The sequence below is a fragment of the Eurytemora carolleeae genome, unplaced genomic scaffold, assembly GCF_000591075.1.
Source record: "Eurytemora carolleeae unplaced genomic scaffold, Eaff_2.0 scaffold303, whole genome shotgun sequence".
NCBI classification, from domain to species: domain Eukaryota; kingdom Metazoa; phylum Arthropoda; class Copepoda; order Calanoida; family Temoridae; genus Eurytemora; species Eurytemora carolleeae.
The window spans coordinates 213884-234495 of NW_019396305.1; the positions used below are offsets into that span (position 1 = coordinate 213884).

The window sequence follows — 20612 nt, forward strand, 5'->3', positions numbered from 1 at the left end:
CTGAAAACACAAGAAAATATTTGATTTATTAATTTGTGTATCACAAGGGGATCATCTGTAGACATAACTTCATAGAAATATTATTATAATAAAAATTTTTAAAGGCTTCATCACATCTTAATGGAAACAATTATAAACATGGAAATAATGTTAATACGTTCCAAACACATTCAATATTACAACGTTTCAACCGTTTAAATTTAATTCTTTACTTCGAACAAAAATAAATAATTTATAATTTAAACAAAAGTTTTAAAAAGTGACCACTTAGAGGATAAACGTTTACTTCTTGCACAACAAACGCTAATAATCATGAAAGTACAGTGTACACTGTACACAAATATGTACATTGAAAACTGGATTTTTTTTCGGCTTCTCTTTTATAATAAAATAAGATTTTCGTATATATGTTCCCTGTAGCCGGCCAAAAATCGAAAAAAAAATTAATATTTTTATTCCACGGGCAACGCCGGGCTCTTCAGCTAGTGTTATTGGGGATGCAGTTCTTCAGTATCATTGAACGTTTCGTTGCCATTTACAGTGTACACTCAGTACAGGAAGTACTTCTCTTAAAAATTTAGGATGGTTAAACAAAAAAAATGCATTTTACAGATTATAAACTTTCAAGAAGACCATTTTAAATTTAACAGCATACACTACTACTTCCTAGCACTTTAACCCTGGAATTTTACAATGAGAAAAGTTGTTAAATGCATCTGAAATATATGTCGCAAACATATTTACTAAAAAGTTCCCTGTGCAGAACAAAACTCAAAGGTGTGCAGTGAAAAAAAATGATTCAGTTTGCAGATACAGTGCGTCCCACATTATATATGATTTACGCACATATTACTAGAAAAACCTAGTATTTACTTTTTGAAAATTTTTACATTAGCCTTATACAATTTATCAAATGATTTACTTTTCTTAAATTTTCTGATTAGTCCCGCAAATTAACAATCCATATGATGTGGGACACCCTGCAGGTCAATATGATGTGGGACACCCTGTATTTTAATATACAGTGGGACACCCTATATGTTAATACAAAGTGGGACATTCTAGCTCTGCAAAAAACGGTCAAGTTCAGTGCATACATTAATCCACTAATTGTTTACTGGTTTAAGGATTATGTTCATTAATTTAGATCTGGTTTGAGGGAGATTTATAAAAATATTTTTTTTATCTAAAATCTGAAATAAAATTTTTTACTTCAATTTTTTTGGATTTCTCTTGTCAAGAAGTTGGTATTGGAATGGTTGTAGACTCCAAGAAGAGCTTTATGTAAGATATTTTATGCACGAAATTCTTGATCCCAGCTCAATGATAGACTGATTAATTGATTGCTATGAGCTCGGGAATGATATCGTCTAATTGATTAATTGATCAAATCTCAGTTCCCAGTTGTTTGATCTGCTCCAGAAATTGATCAGCAGAGCAGAGTTGAGTACATCCATACACTACCCTCTTCCCAGAAACTGGGTTCCCTTCAAACAAAAAAATATATAAATTGTTACGACCAAAATTTACATTTTTACTTTTCTCCATGAAATCAAAAGCGTAAACTCAATTAAAATTCAGGGTTAAAATGTAGTGCAATTGTCACAAAATTGCAAGTCTATCTTAATAAGAACTTTTTTTAGGGTAACGTCCAATAAAAAACGCCCAGAAACATAACGCCAAAAGCCGGCCAAAAACAGATGGCTCAATGCAACAAAACGCCCAAAGCAACAAAACGCCCTATGTTACAAAACGCCCTGTTACAAAACGCCCAGTGTAACTAAAAGGCCCAAAATAAAAAAACGCTAAATATCGAAAAAAGGCGAAATAAAAAATCAAAATTTTGGGAGTTAACATTTTAGGGTTAAGGCTAGGTTAAGACAGTTTAATTGTTGTAATATTTTCTTTACAGTTTGCCATGCTAACAGTAATTTCTCCAGTGTAAATCAAGCTGCAGACAAGAAAAAATATTTTTAGAACTCACAAAGCAAAACTCTTATAAAGAATTTTCTGGTAATTGTTCAACTGATCCAAAAATAGTTCATCTTGATAAAAATAAAAATTGAAATTGAAATTCGACTTCATTGTTTTAATATTATCTATATTCTTGCTGTTCAAAAATTTGTGTGTTTGCCCTTGCTTATCAATTATAGGCATCCTTCTTTCAGCAAATCCAGGAGGAAGTAGCAATATCCGGCACATTTGATTTAATTCTTTCTATATTCATATTCTATAGTATCACCTAGAATACGATCTATTTTATTAGATTTGATTACAGCGAGCCATGCTTCCGTGAGACTTCAGAAAACTAACCTTGAGGAATTTCAACCGAAAAATTCCGAATTTTCTTCAACACAAGAATTTGGACGTTTTATAATTGGGGGTTTTGAAATATTGGGCGTTTTGTTTAGCGCGTTTTGTAACATTGGGCGTTGTGTTATTAGGCGTTTAGTACCCATTCCCTTTTTTTCAATAATTGTTTAGAAAAATAATCCGTCTGTACTCTGTACATAAAACGTACCTGCATTCTTTCCTTTCACATAATCTGTTAGATTCTGATATTCAATATAGTTCCCTCCTCCGACCACAAATAAGATGGCGTCGTTGAAAGTCGTCTTTGTCCTTAAACACGAGTATGTTTACTGGATAAAAAATTGCGTTGATCCGTTTCATTTGTTTAAACTAAACAAGCGCTGACGTAATAAATTAAACATCCAACCTAGATAAAGAAAATTAAGAGTTGATTATAGAATGTAAAAAAAGAGGAGTATCAAACTAAAGCTTTGATAAATAAAAACGAAATTAAAAATAAATTAAATTTTTTTTTTATCACTAAATTAAAGAATAATAATTTATTTTGATAGAGTTCAACCGAAATAAAATTGTGAATGTAAGGCGATGAAATCAGAACCTTCGAAATAAATAAGTTAGCTCAGAATCAGTGCTACTGCATAGTTTCCATTTAATTTTAATTCGGATCCGGATCCTGGATCCGCACTTGAAGAAAATGGATTTTCTCCTTTTTTTCTTATTTTTATTTTAAAACTTGATAAACCATTTAGCGGTTAGCATTTTTTTGATAATCATCTGCTGTTTTAAACATTTCAGATTCGAGATATGAGTTCCCAGGGTACTCATAGTTGCTCACGCCGTTTACCCGCACTTGGTCGGTTTTACCGGGAGACAAAATTTTAGCTTTTATTTAGTCGATCAACTCAACTTTGAGTCCCTGAAAACCAACGAAAGAACATTCCCATGGGCCTTCCAAGTTCCCCAATCAAAATTTGAGGCAAATCGGTCAAGGGGTTCCTAAGTTAATATCTGACAAACAACATACAGGCACCCAAACAGAGATTAAAAGACTAGCTTGGGAAACCATAGCTGGTTACTAAAAGTTACTACCACCGTTTACCCGCACTACAAGGATTTTACCAAGAAACAAAATTTTTGCTATTAAAGTCGACTTACTCAATTTAAAATCTGAAAACCAAGCTAAGAACATTCCCGTTGGTCTCACGAGTTCCCAAATCAAAATGTTGGGCAAATCGGTCTAGGGGTTCCTGAGTTATGATCGGAAACAAACAAACAGACAAACAGAGTTTACAACATTATATATTTAGATACCTTGGTATTGAATCTCCACCTCTCAATATCTTCGGATCCAGATATCTATACTCATCATTATATCTTCCTGTCTTCTGTTCCATTATATCATCTACAATCTAGACAATATATATACATCATTATACCGTCCTGTCTTCTGTTCCATTATATCATCTACAATATAGACAATAAAGTCATCATTAAATAGTCCTGTCTTTTATATTAAAATGAAAGAAGTGAAAATTATCGTTAAAAAAAAACGTATAAAATTTATCAACAACAGAATTGTTTTTCACATAATTCCTGTTAGAGTGGTTTCTTAGTGGTTACCTTAGTAACAGGTAGATCATGCTTCTTGACGACCAGGTTCTTGACTCCTTCCATCACGAAGTTGCTGGACTTCTCCATCAGTTTACTGAACATAGACACAGACTTCGTTGTCGTCATTCCTGGAGCCTGTAAGTAATAACATTTTCAAATCAAATTATAAATGCGAGGATTTGCTGACAGCTTCCAAGTTTTATCCTTAATGAACCTGTGGCCGAATTTAAAGAATTTGAGCGGCGGTTTAAATTTAAGCCGCGGTTTAAATATGGTTGGTTCCACTTAAAATTGTACCAAATGTTTCAAGATTTAAGCCGGCGCTTAATTTAAACCGGGTTTTGGCGGATTTAAACCGCGGCTCAAATTCTTTAAATTCCATCTCAGATATTTTAAAAATTGATATTTCCTGAAAAGGACCGTTATTGTAATTTTTATGACTCTCCATTCACATCGGTATCCTTAAACCCTTAATCTGATCAATAATGTGGAAGACAACATCGTTTTCTAATTTGTTAAGTATTTAATTCTAATAATTTCTTAATTGTTTCTGAAGCACAAAATGCGCAAGTCACTTTTTTAGAGGAACCAAAACTGAAAATAATTAGTTTTCAAAAATAAAACATGAATAGGACATGTCACTTTCAATGGAGGGTTAAATGAAATCACATATAAATCGCTAGGAAACGATTAAATTAAAATATTTAGATATTTTAATTCCAGTAGCACATTCTTCGAATCAAAAATATAAAACAATGTTCCATATACGCAAGGTACTACTAATGCAAGGAAAGTTAATTTCGGTCGAGTATACTCTGCGTACCAATTGAAACCAGTTCTCTCCGGGGTGACTTTGTAAACAAGAATAGATGCATCAGTCTTCGTTTAGTATTCGAGGAGGTTAAAAGCATTTAATTTTGATAATTTTGAAAATTCACATAATAGTTTCCTTTGACCAGAATATTTCATAGATTTTTTGTGTGAAAACGGATTCCCTGTCAGGCTGTGACATCCGTCTTGTGTTTACTTTTCCGTCCAAAGACAGTACACTGCAGTACAAAAAATGTGCACACCTCTGAAATAACTTGCCTTGCATTAGTACCTTGCATAATGCATATCCGTCGATAAATAGAATTTTATTTTGCGCCAAAAATGAAAAGAAAAATTTTCTACCTGGTTATAATCGAAATTTTTTGCTCCAATCATAGAAAAGCTACGGCATCTCTTAAGATATGTGAGTGCTGCAAGCTGACAACCTGAATTCTAAAAAAAGCAAACTTATCAAAATAAAATAAAAATAAAAAATGATAATAAGGTAAATATAAAAACAGAAAGATTTCCAAGATACTCAATAAATAACATGATCTTGCTTAGTTGAATGCTATAGGGAAGAGGAATGGGCCTAGTTGTCATTAATTAAAATTATTTCTTTTAAGAACAATAAAGTTCTTAAAATTCATTAAATTTTAATATTTATTTTTAATGATTTATTCACACACAAATATGTGCAATAGTATAGTTATAAGAATTTGAGTTGTTCAAAACTAAAATTTTCTAATTTCTTTATCTTTGCAGTGTCAACTGTCAACCTTTTAATACTTAAAACTTATACTAATTGATCAAACATATTTTATAGTCTGAATTGTCAAAGGTACCAACGACATCGGGTTGCAGAGATATAGGGATCAGAAATTCAGAATTTTGAACAGAAAATATTTCGTGAATATAGATTCCCAAAAAAAAATAATTAAAAAATGACCTGAAGAGTTGTGGTGTACTGGTCAAACTCTGCATCTGTGATTGTATTAGTACAGAGATAGTAAATCAAAAATAATCTGGGACACATTGCAATAAACAGCCAAAAAAATTAGGTAAAAAGACAGTTCACTAATTTCAGCTTGGAACGAACCTTCAAAAGTTGAAATGATCTTGATCAGTTGTTTATTTAAACAGTTCTGCGAGTCACAAATCAAGAAAAAATTGCTTTTAGTGTTTCATAAGATTATTGCTTAGCTTCCTAAGTTTATCATCCGGGGTCCCATTTTCAGGATCATTCAATATATCAATAATACTCCTAGAAAATAATTTATATTCAAGATACCAATAATACTCCTAGATAATAATATATATTCAAGATACCAATAATACTCCTAGATAATAATATATTCAATATATCAATAATACTCCTAGAGATCATAATAAATTCAATACTAGAAATTCAAGGCGCTTCGCACCCTTCTTTCTAAGCTTTTAGAGCGCTTTGCACCAATCTTCTATTTTAATTGTGATCATGTTCTTTTTGTTTACATTTTAAAACAAAGAAGAAGAAAATTTTGCGGATTTAAAAAAAAATCTTGGATTTTTAAGAATTTAATTTTTTTTAACAAAATTAAAAACCTTTAATACACATTTTTTTATCATTCATAAACCTTCCCTATGGTCACGTGATGTCCCACAAAAAATTTGGGCCCGATCGGTTCAGCCGTTTTGACGTTTATTGGTTACAAACAAACAGACAAACAGACAAGCCAAATTTATATAAAGATGTCAATAATACTCCTAGATAATATATTCAAGATATTAATATTACTCCTAGATAATAATATATTCAAGATATCAATAATACTCCTAGATAATAATATATTCAAGATATTATTATTACTCCTAGATAATAATATATTTAAGACATCAATAATGCACCTAGATTATACTATATTTGAGACTCAATAATACTACTAGATAATAATATATCAATAATACTCCTAGATAATAATATATTTAAGATATTAATAATGCTCCTAGATTATACTATATTTGAGACTTAATAATATTCCTAGATAATAATATATTAAAGACTTTGAGAAGGGATGAGGGGAAGTATATAAGTTATCAATAAGAATCATAGAGACAATTTCTATTACCATCCCATTAAAATGAAGATTTTTTAAAATATGGTTTTCCGTATTTTTGATAAGCACTGATTAAAATGATTTTGTATTTTAACGTACATTTTACTACTACTAATAATTGTCAAATACCTGAAGCTTTTTATTGAATAATTATAATTATACTTACTTATCCAGTGTAGATCCAGACATAATCTTCTCCTCGAGTTCAAAGAATACATCAAGCCTTCTCTTCTTTATATCTAGAAAACATTAGTGTATAACAGGGTGCCCCACAGTATTTTTAATCGTGAACAGCTATAACTTGGTATTTTGGAACGCAACAGAAATTTAAAAATGTGAAATCAGTCTCAAATTGTTCATAAAACTGTTTTTGTAGAACATACAGTATCAACCATTCTCTTCAAAATATCTAGCAAACAATATGGCAGAATACATCCAACTCTTCATCAGCACCTTCTTTTCTTTAACAAAAATACATATAACTACTTCAAGCCTGGAGATGACCTCGCAATTCGCATTCCACAGAGCAAGTAAGGGTTAACTGAATTATTTAGAAATTCTCAACTTATTTGAATATAAGTTTATTATGATTTAAAAGTACTGGTTTTTGGCATGTTCATACATCGACACCAAATCTAATTGTTAAATACAGGGTGTCCCACGAAACATGACAATATCTAGACGATTTTGAAGGTCGTCTTAGAACTTTGAAATAATTTGCGGCATTTTTTCGAAAACTTTTTTTATGAGGAAAATTCTAGAATTAATAATCACAAAATACCCCTTGTCTTGGCATTTCCAAATTGTGGTCTGCCTTTTTTGTGCTTTCAATATTTCCGGAGATATGATGAATTTCCTTCAGATTTGGACAATTTTGGTTTTATTTTATAAAAATTAAATCTGAACGAAATTCTTAATATCTCCGGTAATATTGAATGCACAAAAAAGGCAGACCACATTTTGGAAACGGCAGGACTAGGCGAATTTTGTGATTATTGTTTCAGGAATCATGCATGTAAAAGAAGGTTGAAGACTGAACGTCACCAATAACTTAAAAGTTAAAAGACGACTTTCAATTCGTCCTGCTAGTGTCATGTTTCGTGGGACACCCTGTAACTTACTATCAAGTACAGCTGTAGCTAGAGAAGTATGCATATCCATCAATCTTTTCTTCTCCAGTAGCATCGGTAGATCAGACATGGCAGAGGTTAGACGAGCAGTATTATCCGTCAAACTAAATATATTTCCGTCATCTTGGAATTATACTTAAATTCTCAAATTGAACATTTTGCTGTAGTGTCAGTTCCCTTCATGCACTCTTTACTTGTTGGCTGTCTGTGTCTCAGTCGACATTATGAGTTATCGTGTTATCACTTAGAACTGAATTAATAATATTTCTTTTTTAACTTATCAAGAATTAATTTACACTTTCCAAAATGAAATAAAAATATTAAATATGTCGTTTTAAATGGAAGTTTTGTCTTTCTTAATTTTTCAATAAGAAATCGATGAAAATATTTGACCCTCCTGACATACAATAATTTTAACTATGGAATTACCTTGAACATATTTGACCCTCCTGGCATAGAATAATTTTAACTATGGAATTACCTTGAAATATTTGACCCTCCTCCTGACATAGAATTAATTTTAATTATGGAATTACCTTGAACTATTTGACCCTCCTGACATAAAATTAATTTTAACTATGGAATTACCTTGAACATATTTGACCCTCCTCCTGACATAGAATTAATTTTAATTTTGGAATTACCTTGAAATATTCGACTCTTTTGACTTAGAATTTATTTTAATTATGGAATTAGCTTGTTAATATTTGACTCTCTCGACTTAGAATTAATTTTAACTATAGAATTACCTTGAACATATTTGACCCTCCTGACATAACTACAGATGGCAGCAAGGGGAGAAAGGAATATAGAAAGTAATCAATTTGCTATAGATGTCTCTCCTAGCACTTTATCTCAGAGGGACAAGTCTGCTACAAGCAATTTAGGAAGGAGGTTTCTACCTGCCTGCATATCTATATATATTATCTTTGTGTATATCCTACATATCCTATATATCCTTACCTAGATCTGATTTCATCCTCTGTATATCATCTTAATCCTAGATATCCTTACCTAGATCTGATTTCATCCTCTGTATATCCTCCTAATCCTAGATATCCTTAGCTAGATCTGATTTCATCCTCTGTATATGCTCCTTATCTTAGATATCCTTACCCAGATCTGATTTCATCCTCTGTATATCCTCCTGTTTTGCCTTGATTTCCTCTAGGGACTCCTGAATTGCCTCAGCGACCTGAAACCATTTTTCAGCATTTACAAACTGTAGAAAACTTCGAATGAATTGTCTTCTGTAAGAGATGGTAGGCTTAATTTCAATTGACCCTCAATTCTAAGAATGGCATGTCCGATTCACAATAGTACCCTTTAAAACTTGATCCAAGTATGAAGTAGGCATATAGGTTATCGTCCTTTATCTTAAAATGTGTTAAATTCTGTAAATTTACATAATTGTCTTTGTCATTCACACCATGGAGATTGATAAAAAAGAAGCTAACTATTCGTTCTCTTAGTTTATACCTGAGGGAAGGGAGAACCTTTATGTTTGTTCCAGAAAGCATCAGTTGTACTCAGTTCATACTCTTTATCCTTCTTCCTAGCTCCACCAATACCTTCTCCCCCTGGTATAGTGACCCTAAACATTCTCTAGGTTAGTTCATACTCTTTATCCTTCTCCTAGCTCCACCAATACCTTCTCCCCCTGGTATAGTGGCCCTAAACATTCGATTCTCTAGGTTTATTCAGAAGACCCAATTCAGTTAAGTGTCATGTTCCTTAGTCTAACCCACATCGCAAAATTGACTTAATTCTATCCCTTGATTGTCAACACATAACACACAATTATTTTATTTATTATTTTTAGATTTCTTTGCTTAAAAACGATTCAGAAATAATTTTAATTAGCATTAATATGGAATTATGCTTTTTCATTTTCATTTTGTCAAGAGTCAAATTTCTGCAAAAAAGTATTTCGAAGTATTCTTCACCTATTTTGATGGTATGGAAGAACATCATGAGCTAGAGCTTGATAAGTCCAAGTATGATGAAGAGGGGTCGCCATATCAACCGATCTAAACATCTCAATTTGTAAATTTTTGTATAAACGGAACTAATAACTCCCCATATGTTAAGTATTGATCAAGCATTGATTCTCCATCTGATGCAGACCTATGGATTAATTAATTTCCCGTGGTGGTCATACCCTTCAGTGTAGAAATACCTTTACCGAAGGGCCAACCTCAAATTCAAAATTTCCCACACCAGATATTGAGATCAAGAATTCAAGTTCTACACAAAAAAGTTTCAACCTCTGAAATCGTTGAAATCAATATTGCAATTTATGAATTCTACTAGATTAAGGATCAATTAATAAACTTTTAAAAATCAAACGTTTAAACCATCAAGATGATAAAAAGAATTTGAAAGATAGAGTTCGAGGTAAGTTATCATCTCCTTTGCTACAAGCACCAGATTGTAATTTCTTAAGAAATAAAAATTTTAAAAAATGGGACCTGTCCACTAGTACAAGAACAGGACGATGAAAACTGTATCTACCGGCAGCCGCACCATCACTAATCAATCAATCAACCAATTAATCAATCAAGCAATAAATCAATAAATAAATAAATAAATCAATCGATCAATCATTCAATCAATCAATCAATCAAGCAAGCAAGCAATCAATTAATTTATCAATCAATCAAAATGAATCAATGTATCATACAATGAATCATGAATTAATGAATTAATGAGTGTTTTTTTTTTCAAATCAATCAATAAATCAACCACTTTGTCAATCAATCAAATCGGACGAAAAATCAGATCATCAAGCTATCGAGTGATGTTAAGAAAAAAAAAAGACATTAAAATATTCAAGTTAAACGACCTTTGGAAAAACAAAAAAAACATCCATCAATCAATCGAGCAATCAAATACTAAAAACTTCAACCGATAAATCAATTTATTCCCTAAACCAATTGAAATTGATTACCTGCCGAAAAGTGAGTTTCTTGCATCCTTTAAATTATCTCGTAACTTCTTGTCCAATTTCTCTGCTACAGCCTCAGCAGCATTACCTTTAGGACACCTAGGAAGTATTTTTCTATATTATATTTTTTATCATTATTTTTTTTATTATCTATATATAAATTTGGCTTGTCTGTTTGTTTGTTTGTATCCAATAAACGTCAAAACGGCTGAACCGATCGGGCCCAAATTTTTTGTGGGATCATCACATGACCACAGGGAAGGTTTATGAATGATCAAAATTTCAAATATTTGTCTCCATCAAAATTCGATCGTCATTAAATTTTTAAAAATTTTGAAAATCCGCGAAATTTTTTGTGAAAATCCGCGAATTATTTTTGTTATGTTTTACGATGTACACAAAGAGAACATGTTCACAATTAATTTAGAAGATGGGCGCGAAGCGCCCTCTAAGGCTAGTAATTTATATTGTATCATATCTGTTAGGCTCCATAGTAGTAAACCTATCATGTAAGAATTCCCATTAACACACAGTACAGGAGAAAAATTTTACAATATTGTTTGCTTTCTAGCGTTTAAGAATGCTTATTCTTACACTGGGGGTGTAGAATTTTCATTCTTTAACGCTCCAAGCATTAAAGAATGTAAATTATTACACAAGTTGAAAAATATACATTCTTACACGCTACTTATATTGACCCTTTCAACATAGATTCAGAGGGCGTTCAAATTTTCAGACCTTTCCTAAAAAAAAATATGGACAATGCTTTAAGCCTTATACTAGGCATTTTCAACAAACTGCCTGGGTCTCAGAGCATACTGCCAGACTGCCTACTTTAGTTTTTCTTTTTGCAAACCAAGTTTTGAAGGATTTTGCAAATCTCTGAATATTTGCAATATTGCAGTAAACCAAAACTTCGTCCTGAACTGTATCAGTCCAGGTAGAACCTGTCAGCTATAAATGTCAACCCGGACATAAACTCCTCAACGATCAATGTCAAACCAACGGACACGATCTTATCAGCTCTGAATGTCAATACGGACACACGCGTAGCTATAAAACAAGCTCTTAGTCGATCAATACCAAATCTCAAGGTACAATCTTATCGGCTCTAAATGTCATACAGGAACACAAGCGTAGCTATAAAACAAGCTCTTAGTCGATCAATGCCAACTTCAACAGTTCTAATGTTTGGAATTATACGGGTTCATTTGCCAGTTGTGAGTTTTGCCAGGACTAAAAACTTATACAATTGAAATGAACCTTTACTTAAAAGAAAACTATATGTAAAGGAAAAATCACTACATAAACATAATTTTTCTTGTACCATTCATACATTTTACTGTTCTTGGGAAGAATTTTTATCCCTGACTAGACAGTAGGCAGGTGTATATTTCTGAAAATTCTGTCTAAGCCAAGGGTGTAATACAGGTTGCTTCAGAAATATTAAGATCTCTTCTGCTTATGCACAGTCCAAACAAGCTGTAAGTTTCAACGAGGACCAAATTACTTCTAATACCGTAATCAGAGTCTAATTATTTTAGATATCTTATGTTACAAGTTAAAGTGAATCAACGTAATTACAAATTTTTGTCGATATATGTACACATAAGATTAACGAGGATAGATATAACGTAGCTAAGCTATCTCCACACGTAGTTTAAATTGAATGTACATATTTAAGGATTAACATGATAGATATAAGCATAGTTGATATAATCACAACGCATGTTTTAATCTAGGTATGTAAAGATTAACAAATATGGGAATTGCTGTATTTATTACAATATAACGGTCAGAGCTTATCCAAAATGGAAAGGTTATCATGTTTTTCACAATTTCAATCAACTGCATTTCACTTTATAACTGGATACTGAACAAAAAGAGCTTTCCAAAATTCCACCTTTAGTTTTAATATTTTATAACAGTATTAAGAGGTGATGGGGGTCGATTTGCCCCCCACCATACAGCTCACCATATTTCGCATAACTCGAGTTGAAGTGAAACCACAATCAAAAACATTGAATGTTAGTTTATGGAAACAAGTCATTGAAATATTAGTGTCACAAACTTTAATTGGGGTTTTAGCACTCCATACTCCATGGCAATGAAAACAAATCAATAAATCTTTATTCATGAATAAAAGAAAAAGATCTTCATCATTCCATTTCTTGAACTGGTTCTTGCTAGATAACCTGCTTTACCTTCCTTTTTTTTTGAAAATTTAGGATCTTATATCCAGCAAATGTAAATGATTTCACGTTTTTGTTAATTAGATTGAGACAATCCACAACTATTCTCTACCTTCTCTCTATCTAAAAAAACTCAGGGCACATTCAACATGCTAAAGCTAAATATAGCATCAACTTAAAAAAACAAGCAAATGCATTATAAGTTAGTAAACAAAAAAACTAACTAAGGAAACAATCACACCACATGCATTATTTACAAATAAATAAAAAACAATTTTTACTTATAAAGGGTTTTTAACATTTTTACCATCGAAACATTAGAAAAATAATAACAGTAATAGTCAGGACAAGTGCATAATTGAAATATAAAAACTTATTTGCAACTATTAATAATGTCAATTGTTCCAACTTGGTATAGTTGTATTTCACACGAATTTTTAAAAATATAATTTCTCCTCACAAATTTGATATAATAATAATCTTATAAATATATAAACGTAATAATGGAATTCATAAACTCTTGATGCATTCTTTAACTCAGGCCTGTGGATGTTACCTGATAATTGGAACAGTGCCGAGGGTCACACATAGAGAAAACAGGGACTCAGTTATTGTATCTAAAGCAGAGATGATAATTAATAACCGAGGGAGATTTAGTGGAACTAGATCGGTATAGCTTGAATACTTCTCGGAGTCTCTGAGATCAACTTAACTAGCGCAGGAAATAAAGTTTAACTAGACTTGTCCATTTATGCACAATTCGTAAGTTATAAAACATCGATTTTTTCCTCATTATTACTAAGAAGAAGGTTTAAAAGGAACCATTGTGAAAGGAAACGATCATACTACTCTTTCAATGAAGGCAAAATAGAGATTACATCGTTAGTCTCATTGAAAACTGAAGTTTGACAATAAATTGTATAGAGATCTGACCTAGCATCTCCTCCATCTCTGTGTCCTGGACTGAACCTCTGTTAAGGTTGTAGTAGGATATACTAGAATCCTTTGGCTGCTTCAAACAGAACATCTCACTCTCTACAACAGGGATCAATCAATCAATCAATCAATCAATCAATCAATCAATCAATCAATCAATTAATCAATCAATCAAAGAATTCAATTCATTGAATATTTTTAAGGAATCAGTTCCTCAATCAGTAAATAAATCATTTCAACAGTCTAACACTTTATAAAACGATAACCAATCAAGCACTCTTTAACACCATATACTATTTCAATTGTGAAAATCTTCTCTTTGTATACATTGTAAAACAAAACAAAAACTCGCGGATTTCATAAAAGAAATTTCATGGATTTTCAAAACTTTTCAAAATAAATTTTTGTTAAGAGGCACATTTTTTAAAATTCAATCATCCATAACCCTTCCCTGGGGTCACACAAGGTCCCACAAAAAAAATTTGGCCCGATCAGTTCAGCCGTTTTGACAGTTATTGGATACTAACAAGCAATCAAAGAAACAGACAGACAAGCAAAGTATATATATTGATATATAATGAACCAGAGAAATCAATAAATAAGAAAATAAAAAGATCAACAAACTCATTTTGTGTTGAAAAAATAAAAGCATTTTTTTAAAATCCTTAGAGAATTTCTCAATGGCGTTGTTTTCGTTTGTCACAAGTTCGTTGTTTGAACTTTGCTTGTCTATTTTTCTTAAAAGTTAAAAACAATTAAATTCAATTACCCAGGGAGATAAAGTTGACATACTGATCAAACAATTTCTGTATCTGGGATACAGTGTTAGATTGAAGAGCAGCAGTAGCAATATCTTCCAGCTTTTGCCTAAACAAATAGCAATGTTGTAAATGTAGAAAACCCTAAACAAATAGCAATGTTGTAAATGTAGAAAACCCTAAACAAATAGCAATGTTGTAAAAAGTCCCATTAAATTTACCTGACATATTCTATGAATATTTTCCTCCGTAGGAAGACAGAAATACACAGCAGGGGCCTCAGGAATACAATCCCTAGAACAAGAATATATTAATTTATTATTTAATTATACTCATCACTCTTTCAATATAATATGTCCATTAATGCCGATGAACATTGTCAAACAATCAATCAATCAGTAAATCAATCAATCAACAAATCAGTCAATCAATTGCCTAATAAACCAATCAATTGCCTAATCAATCTGGAAGTTACAGGAAATCAGGATAACGATCCTTTTCTTGAAAAACCTTCGAGGGAGAAAACTTTCCTTCTTTTTCTCGACAAATATTCATCCTATGAGAATATGTTTAAGAACTATTCCCCCCCTTCCGGGGAAATGATTCTAGAAGATCTGCGGGAATAAGTATATCCCAAAAAATTTTGTTCGGAAAATATACACCCCTGTTTTCATAAATGAAAAACTATTTAGGTTTTTTGGTAAAATTCTATACTATTCTGATGAACTGACCTCTCCGAATGAAGAGGTAGATAAAGGGTAACTCCTAGTTCTATACTATTCTGATAAACTGACCTCTCTGAATGAAGAGGTAGATGAAGGGTTACTCCTAGTTCTATACTATTCTGATAAACTGACCTCTCTGAATGAAGAGGTAGATGAAGGGTTACTCCTATACTATTCTGATAAACTGACCTCTCTGAATGAAGAGGTAGATGAAGGGTTACTCCTAGTTCTATACTATTCTGATGAACTGACCTCTCCGAATGAAGAGGTAGATGAAGGGTTACTCCTAGTTCTAAACTATTCTGATGAACTGACCTCTCCGAATGAAGAGGTAGATGAAGGGTTACTCCTAGTTCTCTCAAATCCTTGACAGAGAGCAGCGGACCAATAACATTCTGTCCAGTCTTATCATAAACTAAAACCTATAAATAACATTTCAAAAAAAGAAATTTGGTGACAAAAAAAAACCTAAAAATGATAACAAACTTCATGACAAATTAATTATGTAAATAAAATATGATACGAGTGAAGAACTAAAAATAAATCTTGAATTTGATAAACTAACCTTCCAGGTTGGGTCTGACGAGTCTCCTCCACTTCCTGTTAGGTTCAGCATACCCCTAATTTCATTAATGTTTGGTTTTATTACTCATGGACAATCTTTTTTTTTAATTTGTAGAATCAAAAACACAGACTTTCAATTTAAGAACTCATTACGTCACAAAAGAAAAATATTAGAAATTATTTCCGATACATACCCCAGAAAGGTGTATATATTTTCTTGAAAAATCACCCCATCCTACTCCTAAACCTTGGGTTTTTTTTAAATCAAGAAAATTCGGACTGAGCGAGAAAAAAATGGTTTTTTAAACAATATTTGATTTTGCAAGGGAAAATTGATGATTCATTTTTTAAAAAATGATCAGGCAGCTTGCTTGTTTCATGTCAAATATTTCTATTCTCAAAAATGTAGTCCGGATTCTTCAAAATATATACTCCAACCCCTAGATCATTAATCTTGCATAAAGTGTCCTCTCGACAGTTGAAACTAACTATTGAATGCTAGTTTAATTATACGTACTTGAGAGCTTCAATTTGTCGATCCCTCACAGACATTTTGAATTCTAAAAACACAATTTGTAAAAAATGTAACAATTAATACTTGACGTAATAAATATATAAACAGATGTGATAATGACAGTGAGTTGACATATAATAACAATTGAGAATAATTAGAAATCTAGAACTCTACAAGGGAGAGAGGCTGGTTAGAGGTCAAGATGAAGGAGCATGGCCTCCTTTACTCTTGGAACTTGAACCCTTTGTCTCTAAGATCTTCTCTAGCCTCTGTTATCTGTTTCTGAAGTTCTGCAGCGGCCTCCTCACAATCGTTAAATGTCGCAACTCTGAAATGAATGGATTTAAATAAATTTTTAATAATTGATTTATCTTTCGAATTTAAAATTAGCTAGTGAGAAAAGAAGTGCAACGGTAAGTCGATCTTGCCTAAAAAAGGCCTCACGTGACCTCAAGGTAGGTACAGGCCAGTCAGAATAAAAAAGCTCTCAAGTAAAGCAACATTGAAACAAACAAGCTAAAACTATTCCTAGGAAACGCGCCCTTTAAGACTAGTTACAAGTTATCATTCGGCGTTTTCCTGATATTTATATCAGAACTTTTCCAATGCCAACCCGTCAGCATCCAGCAGGGGTCCATATAATTCCATCCAATAAAATCCCAAATCTTGATTGATTGATATTAGGGGCAGGAATTAACCATGTTGTTGTAGTTCACAACTGGAAGTACGATGTTAAGTTATAGAAAAAATTCCATACTGCAAATGACTGCTTTTTACTCATATCATAATTTATCCCTTATATTGACTACTGATTTTTACATCTTTCTGAAGTGTAGTACAAGTGCACAAAAAACTTGCCAAAGTTCACAATGAGACAGAAAATGTATTTTAATACCCCTTTTTGTACTTTCAACACAGAGAAAGTCCAATTTACGAACCTGTACGCAATAACAATGATACTGTAGATACCAAACATAGCTACGGCTATTAGTGGTGAGAATAAGACCAACTGTTTTCTATCTTCTATATCACCAAATTGTCCTTAATATTTACACTATAATTAATTATGAATCGTTATTTTGTATTGTCGAGTTCTACTTTCCTGCAATTTTTGGGGTTAACGAATCTAAGGAATTATGTATATCGAGTCTGTTGAACCATTCAGTGATCTCAATCTTTCTTTAATAATTTTTAATTAAAAACGGACGGACTTTAGAAAGTTACAAACAACATAGAACTATTCATACCAATTTAGTTAGTAAGTTAACTTAGTAGCTTAGTAAATAAATAAATCTTCGAATTATTTAATTAACTGAAACAAAAAATAATACATGCCACAGGGTTGTAATGTATATACAGTAAATGAACATTAAAAATCAAGTTTTTTCATCATTTTTCATAATTTTAACACAAAAATTAATTAATTTACCCCTAAAAATCATTAATTTTCCCTAATACAGCGAATAAAACTTATTTACAGTAATAATAATACTCCCAGCAATAATAATGATTAAACCTGTGAGAAGCGCAACCCATACAGAGAGGAATACAACCACACCGGACACCCATTCTAGTAGTTTCGTCATCTGAAATTAGTATCAACGTAACAAAGAAAAACGATTACATTAGAAAAAAAACGAATAGAGTTAAGTAAACGTAGTACACAGTTTTTAGCAAAATTATGAAAAAATATCTCACAGCGCAATCATTTAACATGTTCACATTAGTGTAGGTAGAATAGAGTAAATATTGAGATCACAAATTAAACTAGTCCTCAAGTTGAAGAGGAAATAATCACAGACTACAAAATAGGCGCAACCTAGGGGTAAAATATCACACCCCCTTTCCCCTCAAGAACCTATAGTTGCGCATATAATTAAAAATTTTGTAAATTCATACATATTTTACATTTGTTAAGGCTTTAAGGCAGTCATTGCATATTTAAGTAGAAAGTAGAAAAATTCATCCCCACCCTCATTTATTGGGATAAAGGTTTAAAGGAACAATCTCAAGTAAATTCTTTTCCCTGAACATATCTTACGTAACAATGTTTAAAAAAACTTATTCTTGAACAATTCTTTCACATGTAATAATTCCTGAACAACGTGATCAGATTTCTGAATCAAATTACTGAACAGTGTGTTCAGAAGTACTTATTTCTGAATCCAATAACTGAACATTTTATTTAGAAGTACTTGTTTCTAAATCCAATTACTGAACAGTGTGTTGAGAAGTACTTATTTCTGAATCCAATAAATGAACAGTGTGTTTAGAAGTAATTATTTCTGAATCCAATAACTGAACATTTTGTTTAGAAGTACTTGTTTCTGAATCCAATTACTGAACAACGTGTTTTCAGATGTACTTATTTCTGAATCCAATTCCCGAACAACGGATCAGCCAAGAGTTACTGTTTGCATCATTACTGAACATCAATTATATTCAAAGGATTAAAAACTTAAAAATTTTGGATAGGATAAAAAACTCAGCATTCCACTTATGTATATATTGTTGGACCAAAATTCAAACTGAAGTATTTAAATGTTTTCTATTTTTCTATGTGATTTCTAGGAGTTTATAATCTCCTTAGTTTGTTTATTCAAAGTATGTTTTCCCACATTTTTAAATGAGGGGTTCAAATTTCCGCAGGTTTATTTCCTTAGTTTGTGAATTGTGTAAGCCCCGAAGGAAGGAATGTTTATGAATATATTCCTAATTGTAAACTTTGCTCCGGTTAGTTGTTCAGCTATATGTATAGCACTCTCAGTGTGCAGGGTGAGAGGTCCAGTACAAAGAGCAGAATCTCCAGCAGCCAGAGCCATAAAGATAATCATCTGATCCTGAATAATCAATCAATCAATCAGCATTGCAGTTAGCATAATAATCAGCATTCTAAGAACATTTAGCATAATAATCAGCATTCTAACAGCAATCAGCGTGAAAATCAGCATTCTACCAACATTTAACCTAATAATTCGAATTCTAACATTTAGAAAACATTTAGAAAAATAAATAAGCATTTTAACAACATTTAGCATAATAATCAGCATTCTTTTCCATGTTCGATAAAAAATAATCATATTATAGTAAAAAACCTGTATATATTTGTCGACACAGCCTCCGCATTCGACAGCCTCGAGGAACTCTGTGGCTGCTTTTCTACCAGTTTCCTCCGTTGATACTTTAGGGGAACCCAAAGCAGATCCTCCTGAAGTCAAATATTTTTTTATTTAATATTTTTGGNACTTGAAATATTTTTTTGAAGGTGGGGGCCAGGGGGGGATGCTTTTCAATTATAATATTGTAGAGATTTATTTTAATACCAGGAAATTATTGATGGTTAATTCTATGAGGTGAAAATAATATAAAAATACATAAAAATACCAGAAAACTGTAGAATAGGAAGACGACATTAAAGCAATGTGTAATGTGCATTTAATGTTGATACAAAGCAAAGAGCTTTTCTAGAAAGTTATTACATTACTTACTAAGGAAAATGGGTTTGTTTACACTGCACAATTGCTATGTCTCCTGTCCATTGGACTATTTAAAAACATTACTTAAGTTCACTTCATATTCCGGAGTTTACTGGTTATCCCTGTAATTGTTTCATATTAGATTTACTCCAAGCTATTACGTTGAAATGCGTACAATTTTTTAAAAAACTATTATGTTGTCAGCCTAAAACTGTTGATATATCAAGCAAATTTCCCAATATCTAAATTTTGGCACGTTCTTTTTTATAATTCAAATTGAGAACTAGATGCAGTCCATTATTTACAAGTTGCACATAACAAATAAAATCCATATTTGTTTGCTTTAATTACCTAAAACACAGCCGGTTGTCGTTTTAGCAACAAGAACAATCCCTGAACCATTTCCACAGGATGCTGAAGCTGATTCTTTATAAGCTTCTATATTTATCTTTACTCCTCTAAATATACATTTCATATTAAACACTAGGAGATCAGAGCTGAAAACTTTAAAATGATAAGTCCTTAATCCCGATTACT

At 31.9% G+C, this 20612-nt stretch overlaps 3 protein-coding genes across 3 annotated transcripts in view; all 3 read right to left on the minus strand.

The window, feature by feature from the left end:
- On the minus strand, nt 1-16690 carry LOC111700583 (sec1 family domain-containing protein 1). The gene is made up of 22 exons (XM_023471549.1): nt 16603-16690; nt 16087-16141; nt 15837-15943; nt 14982-15090; nt 14808-14940; nt 14036-14137; nt 13659-13719; nt 10914-11009; nt 10435-10494; nt 9910-9993; nt 9443-9557; nt 9072-9158; nt 7955-8093; nt 7000-7072; nt 5942-5998; nt 5684-5759; nt 5098-5187; nt 3934-4059; nt 3625-3722; nt 2522-2622; nt 1119-1487; nt 1-116 (listed from the first exon to the last, which is right to left on the minus strand). The coding sequence occupies exons 1-21, from the start codon at nt 16635-16637 to the stop codon at nt 1387-1389; spliced, it is 1905 nt and encodes a 634-aa protein (XP_023327317.1). The 5' UTR covers nt 16638-16690; the 3' UTR covers nt 1-116; nt 1119-1386.
- On the minus strand, nt 16644-18203 carry LOC111700582 (dolichol-phosphate mannosyltransferase subunit 3). Its single transcript, XM_023471548.1, has 3 exons — nt 18116-18203; nt 17538-17640; nt 16644-16927 (listed from the first exon to the last, which is right to left on the minus strand). The coding sequence occupies exons 1-3, from the start codon at nt 18183-18185 to the stop codon at nt 16822-16824; spliced, it is 279 nt and encodes a 92-aa protein (XP_023327316.1). The 5' UTR covers nt 18186-18203; the 3' UTR covers nt 16644-16821.
- Nucleotides 18185-20612, minus strand: part of LOC111700584 (RNA 3'-terminal phosphate cyclase-like) — a 10436-nt gene continuing 8008 nt past the window's right edge. Inside the window, 4 exon segments of the mRNA XM_023471550.1 lie at nt 18185-19024; nt 19312-19439; nt 19695-19807; nt 20427-20533. Coding sequence (XP_023327318.1) covers nt 18955-19024; nt 19312-19439; nt 19695-19807; nt 20427-20533 — 418 coding nt within the window. The 3' untranslated portion in view covers nt 18185-18954.

Excerpts from the sequence above, each read along its gene's own strand:
- LOC111700582 (XM_023471548.1), bottom strand. The coding sequence starts at position 18,185 with ATGACGAAACTACTAGAATGGGTGTCCGGTGTGGTTGTATTCCTCTCT. Across the intron at positions 17,641-18,115 it reads ATGGGTTGCGCTTCTCACAG|GACAATTTGGTGATATAGAA; the intron begins GTTTAATCATTA and ends GTAAATATTAAG. Across the intron at positions 16,928-17,537 it reads ATCATTGTTATTGCGTACAG|AGTTGCGACATTTAACGATT; the intron begins GTTCGTAAATTG and ends CATTCATTTCAG.
- LOC111700583 (XM_023471549.1), bottom strand. The coding sequence starts at position 16,637 with ATGTCTGTGAGGGATCGACAAATTGAAGCTCTCAA. Across the intron at positions 14,138-14,807 it reads TGTCAACTTTATCTCCCTGG|AGAGTGAGATGTTCTGTTTG; the intron begins GTAATTGAATTT and ends TCCCTGTTGTAG. Across the intron at positions 3,723-3,933 it reads ATGATCTACCTGTTACTAAG|ATTGTAGATGATATAATGGA; the intron begins GTAACCACTAAG and ends TATATTGTCTAG.